Here is an 18,639-nt window from a genome sequence, read left to right as displayed (position 1 = left end):
TCCATACAGTTTAATAAGCAGATATTTTATACACACAGTCAACTTCGCGAATACAGGAAGAAGCCATCTTGGAAAAATTGTCTCGACCAGTCGATCTACGAACGCCGATCCAAGTGCGCTGGTGAGATGTGAATAAGGTGATAAGGTGAGCGCGAACAGTAGGCTACGTGTACATATTGAAGAGAAGAAAACGGTTTGTGTTTGTGTTTCTTCTGGAAACAACGGATCATATGAGATTCTGCTCAGTTCAGCGCACTTGGATCGGCGCTCGTAGATCGACTGATAGGGACTATTTTTCAAAGATGGCTTCTTCCTGTATTCGCGAAGTTGACTGTGTCTATAAAATATCTTCTTAATAAACTGTATGGACACTGACAAAGTTCTCAATGCTTCGGTTTGAATGTAGGGACCCTTGTTATGCTGTCGTGTTAGTGTGGGGCTTTTTTGAGCCTTGTTAGTGGTAACAACAAGCGATTTTTATTTGTCATTACTCTATGCCCCATATACTAGCATTGTACTAGCGTTATAGGCTAAACTGTTTTTAGAGATAAAACTATTTAAATTCGGCAATCATGAAAACAAATCTCAGATAACGGTTGACTAGGTAACAATGTGTAATTAGACCAAAGGTTCATTTTGCGCCAGAGTTCTCCTTTAAGTGTCCTCTGTCTGCTTCGTTCTTCTCCAATGATGTCCGCTGATTGCAGAACCTCGTTAAAATAAGGCAAATACAACTACTAACCACATAATCAACATTATGAAAAAAAAGTAACAGAGCGCCGTTATTTTATCATCACATAACGAACTAAAAACAAACTTATTTTAAAAACGAACACTTGAAATTACATCAACGTGAGAGAAACTACAGCAAATGACAGAAACTATCTTTGGAAAAAGGATATGTGAAGTGTAATTTAATTGTTTTGTTGGTCTCGCGTCCCATTGAATAACATGGGGAGGCGGGGGTTATGAGCTATACTAGGTCCGGTCACAGGGGGGCGATCGAGACGTTTTGGCTTCACTTTTGAGGGCTTGTGCGGCACGCTTGGTTTATGAACGTTCTAAGGTGTCCTTAAAAAACGCACGGCTAAAATAGTTCCAGCAGGTCTACAGTTCCACAACACTTCGCCAAATGATTTCAGAAATTTCAGAGTACAGCAGCAAAGGAAACCAAAACCCACAACGACACTGACCAAGCAAATAAACATAGTAAACAATAGAATAAAAACGACAAATCGTTTCTATGTTTTTTGCCACAAAATTACGTACAGTGTTGTCAGCACTGCTCTGACAAATTTGTAAGTAAAATAGTTTAACAACTCAAAAGCTACATGAATTTCTCATTAGCGAGGTAATAACGGCGCTGTTCTTGGAGCAGATAAACTTACAGTTTCGCTATTTGTAGAGACGCTTCTGCCAAACACTGTTGAGAGATGCACAGACTCAGGTAATTCACACACACTCTTTGTAACTCAATAACTGCATTAATAACTGCATTATTCTGCTATCAGTGGCTGAACTCTCCATCACAAGCTCTAAGAGGAAGTTTTGGAATTAGCAATGGAGGCGTGGGATGAGACACGTAAGAAATTTAAGGAAATTTAAGGATAAAAACCTGACCAACGTCTTGAAATGCATCATCTGAACAATGTTTTGAGGTAGTTTATGTGGAATAATTGACTCCCGGCACCCGAGTCGTGCATTATTTTTTGAATAATTCAACGGCATGTTGTCAATTATTTCTTACTTATACCTAAAACAAGAAAAAATGCTAACAGTGTGAAAAAAATAATACTGTAATACTGTTTTCCAGAAAATGTTTTCTTGTTTTAAGCATAAACTCACATAACTTTGATAAAAAAAAATTAAAAAAAATCAGAAAACAAGACATAATATCTTGTGATTTTGCTTTTCAAGAAAATCCATGTTGATTTAAGAATGTTTAAACATACAGGAAAACAAGACAAAGTCAGAAAACAGTTTTTTTTGTCTTAAAAAGCGTGTTCTGGTGCTCTAAAAATAAAACATTGATCCGAAGAAACTAATCAAGAAGAACTTTCTCCCAAAAAAGTTTCAATCAACCTTTATTTTTAAGTGTGCTGAACGCTATTGTAATATTGCACTCTGCCGGTAAAATATACTAACTCCTTTCCGTGAAATGAAGCATGTTTAATATCCTCTATTGGTTACATTTCGGATGAGATGTGCTGTTTTTCCTCTGCATTCTTTGCATTCAAGGCATTATCCTGACAGCAGAGATTTACATCAGCATTCATGCTTGCGGACGTAACATGGATGTTGAGTGTTTACTGTAAGTGGACATCTCGCCGCCTGTAGAGATGAGATCCACCACGGTTTGATGTAAATCGCATGTCAATAATGTCTATGACAGAATATCATTTTGAAATACATTTGTAGCCTCTCTATGTGTTGTCCTTTGTGTACATGGAAACAGTGTAATAAGCAACTTTCTCATGTACATGTGCATGACACTTCGACAATCAGACGAATGTGGATATATTTCCTCCTCATATTTGCGTGATTGTACGTTTTCCTCTCAATTAGGAGTGTTGTCTTGTCACATTCACCTTCTGTATGAAAAGGAACTACACAAAAGTCTGTCACGACAAGTTGTGTATTCTTTTTATGAGATTTGCAATGGACATGTGGCTTTAGTAAAACTCATTAGCCTTGTTGGAATATATGTATATATACAAAGCATATATTTTTGTGTCTTACTTTTGACAGAGCCATCTGGACTTCTTTGACATCTTGAAAACTCGATTCCATTGTATAATCAATATCTTGGGAATGGATATGATTTATTTTTGTCACCAGAGTTCTGTTGAACGGGCATGCCTTGTATTGACTGCATTCAGCATGTATTGGATGGTTGTCTGCACATGGATTCGCGTGGATGATGTTTTGTTTTGTAATAGGTCTTGAAATGTGTTTAGTTCTTCTCTGCTTGAGCTGCAGACCATGAGATTCCAGGTTATGCAACTCAAGAAAAGGCCATTTGATCCGAAATGGCTTCCGTCACCCTCTTATGTTGTGTTTTGTCATCTTTACTCTTGGATGTGTTTGTCTTGCCCAACAATAAACAAGTCAACTTCAGTCCTGAAGTGTTTGTCGTTGGGGTTGTTAAAAAAAAAAATCATCTTCAAAATTCAGATATATCGCAGTGTCTCGTGATCTTGACTCTTTTATCCTCTCGTTTGCAGTGGAGCCTCCTTCCGACTTGAAATTTAAAATCCTTAATGAAAACACAGTGCAAATGTCATGGAGGAGGCCTGCGTCTCAGATACAGGGCTACAGAATACAAGTAATATCAGATACAGGTGCGTGATGTCAGCAGCTTCACATGTTACAGCATATGCATGTCTTTTGACCAGCTTTGACCGACTTATCTTCTGACTTGATATCGCATTGTCTGTTCCAGATGATTCTAAAGATTTGACTCTTCCTGCCTCGGCCACAAACACATCAATCACGGATCTAACTCCAGATGTAGACTATTCGGTGTCAATCAATTCATTTGATGGTGTGGAAGAAAGCATCCCTATTCTTGGACAGTTAACAAGTAAGTGCATCTCTTATTAGTTTTGTTTGTTAAGGTAAGCAACTATCGATATTTCACATATTCATGGTAAGATATTCCTTCATGTATTTGGCATGAAACTCGTAACCCTGACCTTTACGGACAAATCGTGCGGCTTGTGGGTTAATAACGTAGTGTCCACATAGTGTCTACTAATAACGTAGTAGCTAAGGGTATATTTTAAATGGTTTTAATCATTTTCAAGGAAAGTTTCAATTTATTTACTTCACAAAGGCCATGCGATGTGTTCCCATCAAGTAAAAATTAATAACATATTTTCCTTATATCTTGAATACATGTGAGAGTACACAACCATTTAAATGTAGTAAAGTATTTTTTTTTGTGTTATTAATTAAGTATGGAGTCATATGGAAGTTTGTTTCTGCCAAAGAATAAAGCAATTTAAAAGATAATTGCAACTTTTTATTTCACAATTCATACTTTTTCAATTCTGAGTTTTTTTCTCGTAATTTGACTTTTTTAATCACAATTTATTGCGAGTTTATATCTCGCAATTCGAACTTATTCTTTTTAGCATTGCAAGATACAGTAAACTTGCAATTATGATTTATAAAGTCCAATTCTGAGGATTTTTTTTTTCAGAATTGCAAATTTAATTCTCCAAATTTGACTTATATCATACAATTCTATGAAAAACATTAGAACAGAATTGTGAGATAAAATGTCGCAATTACCTTTTTTATTTTTTTTCCAGTGGTGGAAACAATGTTCCATAGAGTCCTGCAAAAAAAAAAAAAAAAAAAAAAAAAAAAATATATATATATATATATCCAAATATATATATATATTATGGCCACAAAATGTATTTTGAATAAATTATTTCTTAAGACCCAGACAAGAAATGAGCATCAAGTCATTGACCTTTGTTGAGGACAGTTTTGATATCGCTACAGGCGAAGAATATCTGAAGGAGATACCTGAATCATTTAGAGACCAAACTACAGTATATATTGAATGCAACTACCCACAATACTCTAGGAATCATATAGCAATACACTTGAAGGAGCTGTATGTAAGAAATTTATTTTAATTAATAATACATTTTCCCTGATATGTCACTAGACATTAAGATATTGTCAGGATATTGTCATTTAAAAAGTGAAGTTGCAGCCCTCAACTGCTGTTGATGTTGTCATGTTTTGTTCTGATGCGCCTAGTTACCACAGCTGATGCGCCTAGTTACCACAGCTGCTGATACAAACGTTTCGTAATCGGATAAAAAAATGTCTAACGTTGCGAAACCAAAAAAAAAAACCTTGATATGAATCCAAAATACTTTGTGACAAAGTCCGAAAGAAATAAATACACCGCTCTACAGTAATTTGAAAGTGAATGCAGTACCAGTCTTGGCCACAATCTTGCATACGGCTCCTTTAAATATTCAGAATATACTGTAATACTGTAGTAAATGTATAGCAAAACCCATTCAACCACCCACAAAACACCAGCATTGCGATGGTTTTTAGGTTTTGGATAAGCAAATCATTTTCTTCAGGAGGAAAGAGATCTTGAGATCTACTGAGCTAAATTACAAAACAAAGTATTGTTGATACTGTAATTAGTTGTGATTAATCCATTTGCCAAAATGAATCACACAGACCTAACTTCTTTTCCTATTACAGTTCAATCCAGCAACACAAGTGGAACAAGGAAGCCACAGTCAGAGGCTGTCAGTGAGTATATTCAATCAAACCATTTCGTCATCACTATAGATAGGTTCCTTGTCACCAATGAAATGGAACTCTACATACAATGTATTAAATCACATTTTTCCTTTAGACTTTTTTCTTCTGACCCTTTGTGAACTTGTTACAGCTCGCAAAAAAAGATTGCTCAAGGCTGCGGTTGGCAATGTAAAAATTGCCTTTAATTAAAAGCATTTAAATAGGTTCAGAGCTTATGAAACTTTTTGCTTTGTGCTGTTAGAAGTGGCTGTTATAACTCAGAGGAGAGTTGAGGTTCCTTGAAGCCTCATTCATTTACTCTCACACACTCAGACATCATGTTTTAAACTAGGGGAAAGGGTTACAGTTCTGACCCAATTCCACTCCTTTTCTTGTGAGGCCAAATCACGAGTACAGGAACCAAATAAATCCCACTGAAATTCCAGAGAACCAGTTCTTAAGATGTACATTTCACATTAAAGTTAGAAATGTCTATACAAACAGAAATATGTTTATTGAAAGTATCCATTGCATTGCAAGAGCAATTTTTTTTTACTGTGGACATGCTGTAGGTCACTCCCAGAGTCATTAATAAGTGTAAGTGTAGCTGCAAAATAAAACAGACAGCTTTTTTAAACAACAACAACAACAACATTTATTGCTCATTAATGTGTCAAAACTAATAAGCGAAATGATGAAGATTGTATCTAATAGTTTGTTCTCATATTATTATTTGGCTTTCTCTTATGGTTTTCTCTTCATTCCCTCGTCATGCAGAGTGTTCAGTAAGTGCTATCACAGATCTGGTTTTCCTGGTGGATGGCTCTTGGAGTGTGGGAAGAGAAAACTTTAAATTTATCCGGAGTTTCATTGGGGCCATGGCGGGAGCCTTCGACATTGGAGAGGATAAGACCCGAGTGGCTGTGGTACAGTACAGCTCAGATACCAGGACAGAGTTCAACATGAACACGCATTACAGACGGCCTGACGTCCTACGAGCCATTAAAAATCTGCCCTACAAGGGTGGTAATACCATGACGGGTGTGTAATAGATTTACCATACCATGATTTTGTCGATTAGGACTCGTTTCTGGATGAACATCCTTGTTGGTCCTTGAACAAACATAGTCAACATTATTCAACTAATCAGATTTGGGGTATGTTTAGAGTGTGAATAACATTCTCATCAACTTTAAATTTAATTTTATAGCAAATTTAAAATGAAAGTTGACCAATTACCAACAGGGCTTGACATTTAAAAGACATGTACGTTTATTGTGCATAATTTTACTAATTTCCACAGATTTTGTGCTCACACCCAAAGTACAAAGCCGCCTCTTAGTACTAAATTGAGTTCTTATTGCGGTTAAACAGTCAAATACACACAAAATAATGTCAATTATTGTCACAGTCAGTTATGTTTTAAGTAAATGTAGACAGTTGAGAAAGAAAACATGTGTAACAGTAAAATGGATCAGGTCAGTCTTAAAGTGACAGCAGCCTAATATACCTGCTGCCAAATTATGAGACAATATTCAAAATATCTATATGACACTTTAAACCACTTTAAAAAAGTTAATGCCAAGCCCTGATTACCAACATCATGAAACAAACAATTTAGGTCTCTTTACAGTACTTGTGATAACACATGTAGGTAATGTAGGAACACGTCCTAGGTCCTACTTGGCAAAATTATACTCAGAATGTAATTTATTGTCTGAATTTCAAACATAAAAACTTTTTTTTTTTTACCAACCCAATTAGAAGTATTGTAGCACTAGCTGTTTGTAGTCATCTTCCAGCATGTATAAATTTGTATCTTGATGTCTTATACCCTCAACCAGGTGATGCTATGGACTATTTGGAGAAAAACACTTTTACTGAGGTGGCTGGAGCCAGGAAAGGCTTCCCCAAAGTGGCCATGATCATCACAGATGGAAAGTCACAAGACCCAGTTGGGGAGTATGCCGAACGGCTGAGGAACATTGGAGTAGAGATCTTTGTCCTGGGTAGGTGTCTATACATCTATTTAATATGTATCTGTCATATGGAACACTCTTTCAAGCCACAATTCATGTTTTTAGGTATCAAAGGGGCTGATGAGGATGAGTTGAAGGAGATGGCTTCCACTCCCCACAGCAAGCATGTCTATAATGTTCCAAACTTCGACATGATCAAACAAGTGCAGAAGGAGCTCATCACTGAGGTCTGTTCTGGTGTGGAGGAGCAGCTAAATTCTCTTGTAAGCAGAGAGGAAGGTACAACCCAACACATGCATTCATGCTCAAGCTATAAACTCATTGAGAATTGACCAGTTAATGGAAGATCTATAAATCATCTCCGCATGTTTTTGCAGTTGTTGAACCAGCTTCAAACCTCAGAGTAACTGATGTCTCCTCTAAATCCATGAGAATTACGTGGGATTTATCTCCTGGTGTCATCACTGGCTATAAGCTGCAGGTGTTCCCTGTAATTGTTGGTGCCAAGAAGCAGGAGCTCTATACAGGGCCCACATTCACCTTGGCCAATGTCAGAGACCTGTCCCCTGAAACAGAGTATGAGATCAGTCTGTTTGCCCTCAAAGGTCTGACCCCTAGTAAGCCGCAAGTTGTCACAGAGAAAACTCAGCCTGTGAAAGTGTCTACAGGTAAGATGCTAACTACTAATTTGTCATTTAGTAGATGCTTTTATCAAACAGTCCCCCCCTGGGTATCCATTCTGAGTTTGCCAGATTGAAAATGTTATTATCATTTACCATTTATTTAGTCTCAAAGTTATGAAGGGCTGTCAAGCTCTAAAAACGACAAAGAAGCACCATAAACAAGTAGTGCATTTGACTCCTCCAGACTGTAGATTGGGGCAAAAATCTGGGCAAAAGTTGTATAGTCTTATGGATCCACCCTTGTCTGTATACTGGTCCTTGTTGATATCTGTTTAGCTTCCAAATGCTTGTTCCAAAATAACTTCAGACGAACAAGTTGTAATATTTTGTGCTTTGTGCCCTACAGAGTGTTCCCTAGAGGTTGATGTCCAAGCTGACATTGTCCTCCTGGTGGATGGCTCGTACAGTATAGGACTGGCTAACTTTGCTAAAGTCAGAGCCTTCCTTGAAGTGCTCGTCAATTCTTTTGACATTGGACCCAACAAAGTGCAAATCAGCTTGGTTCAGTACAGCAGGGATCCTCACACTGAGTTTGCCTTGAACAAGCACCATGACATTGCAACTGTGGTCAAGGCGGTCCGCACCTTCCCCTACCGTGGAGGCTCCACCAACACTGGCAAAGCCATGACCTACGTGAGGGAAAAGATCTTTATTTCAGGCCGTGGTGCTCGTGATAACGTGCCGAGAGTCATGGTGCTCATCACGGACGGCAAGTCCTCGGATTCTTTCAAAGACCCTGCCAACAAACTAAAGGATACAGACGTTGAGATTTTTGCTGTGGGAGTCAAGGACGCCGTGCGCTCCGAGCTGGAGGCTATTGCCAATACTCCTGCTGATAACCATGTGTTTGAGGTAGAAGACTTTGATGCTTTTGAGCGAATCTCCAAGGAACTGACCACATCCATCTGCCTAAGAATTGAGCAGGAGCTCCATAACATCAAGAAAAGAAGTATGTGGCAACCTTCGGTTGAGCTATTTATTGTTTTCATTCTGAAATTTCTGTTCATACTTATCTGTGGGAGCCAGATGGGTAGCTTACCATGATTTCTCCAAGTAAGACTTGTCTTGATGTTCCTGGAATAACATTCTTATCATCCAATAACATTTTAGGAATGAAGAAAGTGTGAAGGTTAGGGCTAGGGTTAGGGGCTTGAACAACATTCTTGTCAACCTAATCTTATTCCCTCTAATAGGCAATTTACTCTTAGTTGATTTATGGTTAGTTTAGGATAGGGTTCAGACTATGTTTGTTTGATGTAGGAACACACCCTACTTGGCAAAGTCATAGTTATCAATATTGTTTCATAACATGAATATTTATGGAAATACTAAACTCTGGAAACATCTGTTCTGGGCTGCTTAGACATAATAAACATCATGAGAAATAAATAATCAACATCATCATTAAAATAATACTAAATTGTCATAGAAAGTGATAGGCATTGAAAGTGAGAGGATAAACTGTCAAGATAATATACACTGCAAAAAACGTTGCATTTAACATATGTGATGTGTGATATGTTTCACCACACAGGTTTGCTTCCACCAAAGTCGCTAAGCTTCTCTGAGGTGACCTCAAGGAGCTTCAGGACCTCATGGATTTCTGAGGGAGAGGATATCCTGTCTTTTATGGTGCGATTCAAGCCAGCCGCTGACATAACTGGACACTACATCTCTTTGGTGGTTTCTCATGACACCACCTCTACAGTTTTGCCCAATCTCACGCCCTTGACCACCTATGAAGTTAATGTCATTGCCCAGTATGATAAAGGAGACAGCTTTCCTTTGACAGGCGAGGAGACGACTTTAGAAGGTATTTGCTCATAGTCAAAGTTGTTTATCTCTGACATCTCATGACACTTTTTTTTTTCATTTGACTGATAACTCTCACTGCTCTCGTAATTCAGAGATTGGCCCTGTCCGTAACCTCATGGTGAGCGAGGAGGCTGTGGAAAGCTTCCGAGTGTCGTGGAAAGCTGCTCCAGGATCAGTGCTGAGGTACAGACTGTCCTATGAGCCTGTGAGTGGAGGAGAAAAACTGGAAGCAGAAACCGATGGGAGTCGGATCACCACTGTGCTTCAAAAACTGCTCCCCGTCACCACCTACCGTGTAACAGTGTATCCTGAGTATGCAAGTGGAATGGGTCCCTCACTGGACACTGAGGGCACCACCAAAGAAGGTCAGCACTATTGGAGGATTTGTTGCTTTCACTCTTGATTCTTTTCTCTCGAAATTTCAAACAAAGTCATTTAATCTTTTGATTATTATTCTTTCTCAGTTCGGGGCTCTCCACGTGACTTGAGGGTCTTCGACGAGACTGTGTCCAGCATGAAGGTTTCATGGCGGGCTGCTCCAGGCAATGTGCTTCAATATAATGTGGCCTACAAACCTGATGGTGGGGAAAGGAAAGAAATATTTGTTAAAGGAGACACAACAACTGCTTTGCTGAAGAATCTTCTCCCAGACACAGAGTATGAGCTGTTTGTTAGTGCCCGCTATACCTCTGGCCTCGGAGCTCCACTAATGGGAACTGGCACCACTCTGGAAGGTAAGAGCCTTCAGTATTACAAATGAAGCTTGTGCTTTCTACTTTGCAATTAATTTGTCTGTTTTACACTCTATGATACAAAACTAAAAACCAATGGTTTATGGGTGGTTGAAGACCCTGGTGGCGGTCTGCACCAATGGTGGTCCTTGAAGGCAGGTTGGCTTTGGCTGCTATGAGAATGCCAATCTACTATATTTACAGTACATTTTCATTTATTCATTTAGCAGACGCTTTTTATCCAAAGCAAGAAATGAGAACAATAGAAGCAGTTAAACTAACAATAGGACAACACTATGCAAGTCCTGACCCTTCCCAGTTTATTCTAAGGCAGTATGTGTAAAAAGATAATAGATATAGAATAGACGATAAAGTGTTAGTATTAATGGATCGAGCGTTTCCAAAAAAGATGCGTCTTTAGCCGTTTCTTGAAAATGGCCACGGACTCAGTGGCACTTTTATCTCAAGATAGGATAATTCCCAAATATCGGCAGATATAGAACTTTATAGCAAAGCTGTTAAAGGTATACATTTTGTTTGCTTGTTTTAGACAGTGCTTTCTGCTACCCTAATTGTTTCTATATCACACTCTTAACAGAGGCCAGATGTACTTAAAAGACATTCAGTGTGAATTGCAATTCATAATTTTGGGAACCAACTGGGTGACCTTTTAGATTGTGTCATCTAATGATCTCACTGTGTGGATTCCCCCACGCTGTGGCTTTATACATTTGGTGTGTGGGCAGCAGATGAATTAGCTGAGCTTGTAAAAATGTCCTCACTCATGCTTGGCATTGCATGAATAGTGAATGGAAACAAAACCTCAAGAGATATTAGTTTGTAGAAAACCTTTCTAGTGTCTAACCCTGGTCTAGCAATCCGAATTTGGGGTTTTAAACTTAAATCATTCAGTGTATTGTTGTTGCATCCCAGTTTTCCAAAGTTACCATACTATTTTGAGCCAGAAGGAATTTTTTTGTGATAGCTAGTTATTTCTTAATGAGCGACAGTGTCCGGCTTACATTAGTGGTCTTAAACCACCAAGACCCAATTTCTTCCACATAAAAGCACTTGTTTGTTTTTTTGTCTTTGCAAAAAGTAAAGTCCACATCTCTCTCTATATTCTCTTGATAAAAAGCATGTCAGAGTTACAGGACTATTAATTTGTGCGCTTGTTTGATTTGAATCTCTGAGTCAAACTATTTCATCCAAAGTTTTTAACCTAAACGGATCTGTCATAAATGCCCAGCACTTGCTGCATGTCATTTCTCGGATGGATTACAAGCAGTGCCATGTTAAAAAATGCTGATTATAAATATCTAACTGGAACGGCTAATGACTGTTCATTGAACATTATTCAAAATCACCAACTTCAGAGGCTTGTCATTATGAATGCTGACTCAGTCTGCCTTTCAACACAGAGAAGAAGGAAACATGTGACTAATTTCTGGCCGATGACAAGGCGTTTCCAAACTGAGCTTCGTCATACTCCATATCTTGGAGGGTAACACAGCTTTCTTTGTTTTAGTTGCCCTCAGCCTCCAGAAAATGGCCTCAGTCAGGGCAATTAGGAAGTGACCTTAAATAAGGGCTTTAGTGGCCGATCAGTTCATTCTGAGGGTGTGAGAAACACACTTTGCATCTCATATTCAGCCTACTGAACTGAACTGTTAAAAATATCATTATAATTGCTGAATTGCTTATCTTCGGAATGCAAAAAAATGTAAGCTTGTTTTTCTAAATCCGACAGTTTGCTTCAGGGGGCTTAGAGCGTCTATGTATTTTAACATCTGGTGAATGTGGTTGCAGTCAGCATGAGTTTTGTCTCATGATAGTTTTTGTGGAAACTGGGCTTGGGCTGCGAGATCTTTGCCAGCACCAGATTATGTCTCTGAGCCAAGAGCGCTTGCCTTACTGAAAATGAGATGAATTCTGCGAGAATAGAGAGGACAGACCTCATTTATTCATCAAGCACTGTGTCTATATGGATCCCAAGGAAATTTTGCAAAGCTTAATCAGTATGCTATTGGAAATTAACTTCTGTAATGTCCAAGTGTAAGTAATGCTAGATTGTTTTTGTCAGCTTTGTATGGCAGTTGTTCAGAAGCACGTTCAAGATGTTTGATACCAATGTTTTCTCGGCTTGGGACCACCCCATCTTTTCATTACCTTTTAAAGATTGCTTTCTCAGATGTGTCAAACTTTTTTCCACTCAGTCAATGTCAGAGTAAGATTTTTCTGAATGTTGACACGGGTGAGAAAATCCAGAAATTAGATCTTGGGCCTAAATTGTTCATGATGTAGTTATTAGACTGTTTAGTTAAATTTTGCCACCATGACCAGGGGCTCAAGGTTTGACTGGTTAGATTTTGACTGGTTGATACTGCAACAACATTCTGTGGGCAAAAAGCATGTTTCTGAAGGAGCCATGTAAGCAACATTTCAATCATGATACATACTCTTGGAATAGTTGTAGCATGTTAATGGTTTTGACAATGCACTTGGCCTAGGTGGACTAGATATTATGGACTTGATACTATGGTTGGATAGGCCTTATTCAGAGCAGCGCCATGACAGGTATGAAAGTGAGGCTGTGAGGGATAGACTTACCGTGTTTCCAATGGCATCTCATGTAAAAAGCTAAATAAAGCGGCTAGATTACTTACAATTTTCCACAGCTTACATTGTCGGAAGTTTTTTGTCAACTGACATTTCTTGAAAAATATATTTTTCCAGTGTTTCATGAGCAGAACAATCCGAAAACACATTAAATAACAGTACAGCCCATTGAAGAGATGCAAGTCTATCCCTCACAGCCTCACTTTCATTCTCATTAAAAAACAAAGATGGCGCTGCCGTGAATAAGGCGAATATCTTTTGAATTTTAACAATTCCGATTCTGCTTATCGATTTCAATTCTTATTGATTCCTAATTTTGATTCCAATAAGGGAAAAAAATGTATATTAAATATTAAAGAATAACAGAGTTAACATCAATATCGAGAAATTATATAGTTGGTATCACTTTCGGAACAATTTTTTTTTTCAGCTGTTGAACAATAAAACACTGACAGCCAATAGAATCCATTCCAATTAAACGGCTCACACATTTAAAATGGCAAACAACTTTTTAGAGAAGTTAATCGTCACTGTTTGACAAGTCAAGCCCCATTTCAAGAAAATGGATGTGGAAAACATTTGTTCATACCCTCTGAATAAACGTTGAGAAGTATTACCTCGTTTCAACAACATTGTCTTGCTTCCTTTGAAGTTACGGTGAAAAAAGACGAGTTGTTGTTTTTATTCCACTTTATTGACTAAATTTACTGTTAGATTATTAGATCGATTTCACTAGTTTCACTGAAAACATTGCAAGCTGTGTAAATCCAACAAGAATAGCAAAAACATGTTTAATGATGTTGTACATTGAAACCCCAACGCTCAAGCTTACATTAAACAGAACTTTATTGTTCGTTGGTGTGGACACAAATATATTTATCGTTATAGTTATCAGTTGTCAAGGCCGTAACCAGGGTCTGAAAATTAGTGAGGTCCGGGTTGTTGTGTAAAGAATTGTGCTATAATAATGGTTAGGCTATTGGACCCACATGGACATGAAGCAGCAAAGGAATTTACCATATATATATATATATATATATGAAGAGTTCAGATGCAAAAGCCTCTAAGTGCCATTTGAAATTTTCTTCATGATCATTTTTATCAAGCTTGTATATTTAAGTTCAATGATTTCACTTAAATGGCAATGATAATTACCTATTAATTGTTATTTAAGTGAAATTACTGAACTTAAATATACAAGTTTGATTAAAATCATCATTAAAGAAGAAAATTTCAAATGGCATTTAGAGGCTTTTGCATCTGAACTCTTCATATATATATAAATGGCACTTTCTGGAGAGTTTCGTGCAAAGAAATAAAGAATAAAATTAGGTCTTGCAAAGTCTTATATTTCTGTAATTCACACAGATCAAACACAAATATACTGGCTGAGTAGATTGCTAGTTGAGAAACACTTAATTATTGTAGTGAAACACTAAAATAACACAATAACACATAAACAAACCAATTTATGATGACTTTGTGAAACAGCATGAGCGGTCTTCCAGCTGACCAATAAGGTTATTTGGCAAATTTCATCCTGTAAACATACATATCTCTATTAGGCCTATGCTATTCTTTTTGATAGTGTTATAGCCTACATTTCTTACAGATAATCACAATGATCATTGTGTTTGTCTTACCGAATGTGGTAGCTTTATGCAATTGCACTTTGTCTATGTCATGATGTGGTTTTGTGTGTTTTCGTTATTAGTGATTCCCCGTCGATTTTTTGTCCCAGGTGTTTCGTATTTCTCACGCCCCCTTGTTATCTTGTCTAGCTCGTTTGTCCTTGATTATTTAAGCCCTGTGTTTCTGCCCTGTCTTTGTTGGTTGTTGTATGTGAACGTTGGTGTTTTTGAATTCTCGAGTCCTGCTTCTTGTCTTGTTTCCTGTTCCAAGTTTGTTAATAAAGCTACACTGCGTTTGGATCCAGCCTCAGCACTATTTCTCCGCACAACGTCACAGAACAACCAACCTCAAAATGGGTCCAGCAGTTGTCAGCAACCGGGCTCTGGGAGAATACCTGTCGACGTTATTGCAAGAGGGCCAGTCTGTCCAGAGGTACACAAAGGATTTTCTGTCCATTTGCCATCTGGGAGCGCTAGATGATATCCAGCTCATGGGCCTGTTTCTGAATGGACTGGATTATGGGATCGTTCGATGGATGCCGCGGGACCTTCCCAACTGGACTCTTGACCGGTATATAGCTCGGGCTAGTTCTTTGGAGGACCTCTTCTCCATTACTGGCTCGTTCTACTCGACATCTCCCGAGTTCACATTACCCGCGAAGCCCTCGTCGTCTTCACCGCTGGTTCACGTCAGCCCAACCGAGCCCGCGACTCACGTCAGCCCAACCGAGCCCGCGCTTCACGTCAGCCCAGCCGACCCCGCGATTCACGTGAGCCCCGCGAGTGAATCTCCAGTTCAAATGAGTGCTGAATCTCCAGTTCAAGTGAGTGCTGAATCTCCAGTTCAAATGAGTGCTGAATCTCCAGTTCAAGTGAGTGCTGAATCTCCAGTTCAAGTGAGTGATGAGTCTCCAGTTCAAGTGAGAGATGAGTCTCCTGTTCAAGTGAGTGATGAATCTCCAGTTCAAGTGAGTGATGAATCTCCAGTTCAAGTGAGTGCTGAATCTCCAGTTCAAGTGAGTGATGAGTCTCCTGTTCAAGTGAGAGATGAGTCTCCTGTTCAAGTGAGTGATGAGTCTCCTGTTCAAGTGAGTGATGAGTCTCCTGTTCAAGTGAGTGATGAGTCTCCTGTTCAAGTGAGTGAGTCTTCAGTTCAAGTGAGTGCTGAATCTCCAGTTCAAGTGAGTGATGAATCTTCAGTTCAAGTGAGTGCTGAATCTTCAGTTCAAGTCAGTGCTGAATCTTCAGTTTAAGTGAGTGATGAATCTTCAGTTCAAGTGAGTAATGAATCTCCTGTTCAAGTGAGTGAGTTGTCCAGCCCAGCGAGTGTGTCTAGCCCTGTGGAGCAGGAGGACGAGAGGGAGGACTCATTCGGTTCGCCAGGCCCCAGTGAGCGTACCCAGACTCCTCGCCCTGCCGGCCCCGCCTCTGCGCCTCGCCCTGCTGGCTTTCAAGCTCCTGGAGGCTTTTCCTGAGCCTGTCTACTGTCCGGAGGTTCCCCCTGTAGATTTCCCCAGGTATTTTTTTGAGGGGGGGCAGTAGGTACTCTGTGGGGGCCATGGAGGCGACGTTGACATGGCCCTGGCCTCGTCCTGCTCTGCCCTGGCCCTGGCCTCGGCCTCGTCCTGCTCCGCCCTGGTCTCCGGCCCAGTCTGGTATGCCCACGCTCTGCGGCCCAGGACTGCCTTGGCTACCTCCTGGTCCCGTTCCCCTGCACGGGCCTGGCCCTCCGTCCCTCCCCCAAGACTGTCTCCGCTTCACCATCCTCTTAAACTTTTTGTTGTTTTTATGGGCGTCGGGAGCCGCCCATAGGGGGGAGGCTATGTCATGAAGTGGTTTTGTGTGTTTTCGTTATTAGTGATTCTCCGTCGATTTTTTTTTTTTTTTTTTTTTTGTCCCAGGTGTTTCGTATTTCTCACGCCCCCTTGTTATATTGTCTAGCTTGTTTGTCCTTGATTATTTAAGCCCTGTGTTTCTGCCCTGTCTTTGTTGGTTGTTGTATGTGAACGTTGGTGTTTTTGAATTTGAATATTGCTACTAAAATAAGCGAAACAAAATAATTATAATAATAAAAAGTTGAACTGACCGTGAACTCATCGACCTGGAGAGCGGGCGGGGTATGACGCATCTCCTTTTTATTTAAAGGGGACGCTTTGAAACGGGTCGCTCAAAGACGCACATCAGAAAAGGGGTAGAAAAGGGGCCTGTGGAGCTATAATAATGAGGAATTCAGACCCAAGCATTGCAGTTATGTTTTATATAGACCACAACGGTATGATTTATATGTAAAAATGAATGATTTAAAAGCATGATATGTACCCTTTAAATCAGAAAAACAGGTCCAGGATATTACTGCACCTTTCCATTAGGTGGATCTGGCAACATGGAGGCTGCACCCTCATTCACAACGCGCTCTCGGGCCCCGTTCTCTGCACTAGCTGACCTCATAGCTGGCTACGGCCCTGACAGTTGTCGTTCTTAATTTCAATCATGCAAATGGCCCTTGTGTTTACGAGGATATTTTGACATATTTTTGTGTGTATTTGTCCGTTCAAGTGTAAAAAGATGTGGAAGAAAACTCAGTACAGTATAATGCACTAAACAGTAGAGTTGGGGTACTTGAACTTAGACTCGAGTCCGGACTCGAGTCCAATTTTGAATGAGCTCAGACTTGTCACGCACTCGGATGAATTTGTACTCGGACTTGACACAGACTCGGACATTTTAGACTCGGAAAAACCAACGTCATTCTTCAAAGCTAAATGAAAATCGAAAATTGGTTTGCTTTCATAACGTTGAAACAACGTTGATTTCAAGTTGATTTTCCGTTAGTTTTGAAAGAATGACGCGTCTGACGTTGGTTCAACGTTAATTCGATGAGCAAAACAATGTCAGATCAACGTTGTTTCAATGTCATGTTTCTACGTTGATTCAATGTCAGTTTGCTATCTGGGCAAGCTTTATTCTTTTGCAAATCCCCTCATAAACAAAGTCTAGACACGATATAAATGAGAGATTTCACTGTGTAGTGCGCATAACTTCAGTGTTTATGACGAGAGTTTTAGGGAGAGTGCAGAACGCGGTAAGTGATGGCTTAAATGGAGCGCTATTGACAATCTAAATAATAATTTTGTTTTTCGTGCTTCTAGAACACCAGTGGTTACGTCGTTCAGAATGTAAATCAAAAACAGTCATAAATGCATTTAAATGTGGGAGTGAATCCGCTAAATTTTAGTCCTGTGGGTCATGAAATTGCGATGATTGACAGTAACCATAGCAACATGAGAACGTGATAAACATAGCAACATTTTGGCGACTAATAATTGTATGATTTTTGTTACATTTACACTTTAGTCATAAGTTTACATACACCTTTCAGAATCTCCAAAATGTTTTTTTTCTTTTTTTTTTTATAATAGGAAGGATCATAAAAACATTGTTTCTATTCAGCACTGCACTGAAAAAGCTTTTTCACATTCTTCTGCATATCTGACTCCTTACTAGCAGTGACAGTGAGATCCATCTTTTCGCACTGGTGACAAGTGAGGGACTCGTACACAATCATTACAAACCCTGCAAATATTTAGTGATGTTCAAGGAAGCATCCGTTAAGGATGGAACTGGATGTAAATTGGTGTAAATTGTTAAAAAAAATTATTAATTTTGTCCTGCCCTTCAGAGCCAAAAAAAGAGATTAGCATGCAAAACAAAATAATGAAAATTTAAACATCACCATCATCTTGCTCAAAAGTGTACCTCTGGCTCTTAATTCATCGTGTTGCATTCTTGAGCATTACCTTGCAAATACCTTTTTCTCTATGCTCCTCAATATATTTTTCACTGTGTGAGAACATGTGGAGTGAGAGCGGAATGGCTTGTCGGACGTAGCAAGAGT

General features: G+C 39.2%; 1 protein-coding gene across 3 annotated transcripts in view; it reads left to right on the top strand.

Moving 5' to 3' along the window:
• col12a1a (collagen, type XII, alpha 1a) overlaps positions 1 to 18,639 on the top strand; it is a 112,811-nt gene that overhangs the window by 4,127 nt on the left and 90,045 nt on the right. For all 3 annotated transcript variants that reach the window (XM_039651065.2, XM_039651067.2, XM_039651066.2), the window contains exons 3-13: positions 3,225 to 3,341; positions 3,443 to 3,583; positions 5,245 to 5,295; positions 6,064 to 6,327; positions 7,131 to 7,295; positions 7,371 to 7,544; positions 7,643 to 7,933; positions 8,295 to 8,897; positions 9,483 to 9,761; positions 9,856 to 10,128; positions 10,228 to 10,497. In XM_039651065.2, coding sequence (XP_039506999.2) covers positions 3,225 to 3,341; positions 3,443 to 3,583; positions 5,245 to 5,295; positions 6,064 to 6,327; positions 7,131 to 7,295; positions 7,371 to 7,544; positions 7,643 to 7,933; positions 8,295 to 8,897; positions 9,483 to 9,761; positions 9,856 to 10,128; positions 10,228 to 10,497 — 2,628 coding nt within the window. The remainder of the gene's footprint in view (positions 1 to 3,224; positions 3,342 to 3,442; positions 3,584 to 5,244; positions 5,296 to 6,063; positions 6,328 to 7,130; positions 7,296 to 7,370; positions 7,545 to 7,642; positions 7,934 to 8,294; positions 8,898 to 9,482; positions 9,762 to 9,855; positions 10,129 to 10,227; positions 10,498 to 18,639) is intronic.

Source organism: Pimephales promelas, chromosome 15 (genome assembly GCF_988280905.1).
Source record: "Pimephales promelas chromosome 15, fPimPro1.hap1.1, whole genome shotgun sequence".
In the NCBI taxonomy this organism is placed as follows: domain Eukaryota; kingdom Metazoa; phylum Chordata; class Actinopteri; order Cypriniformes; family Leuciscidae; genus Pimephales; species Pimephales promelas.
Note: the sequence above shows the minus strand (reverse complement) of the source record. Positions and strands in the feature narration are given on the sequence as shown.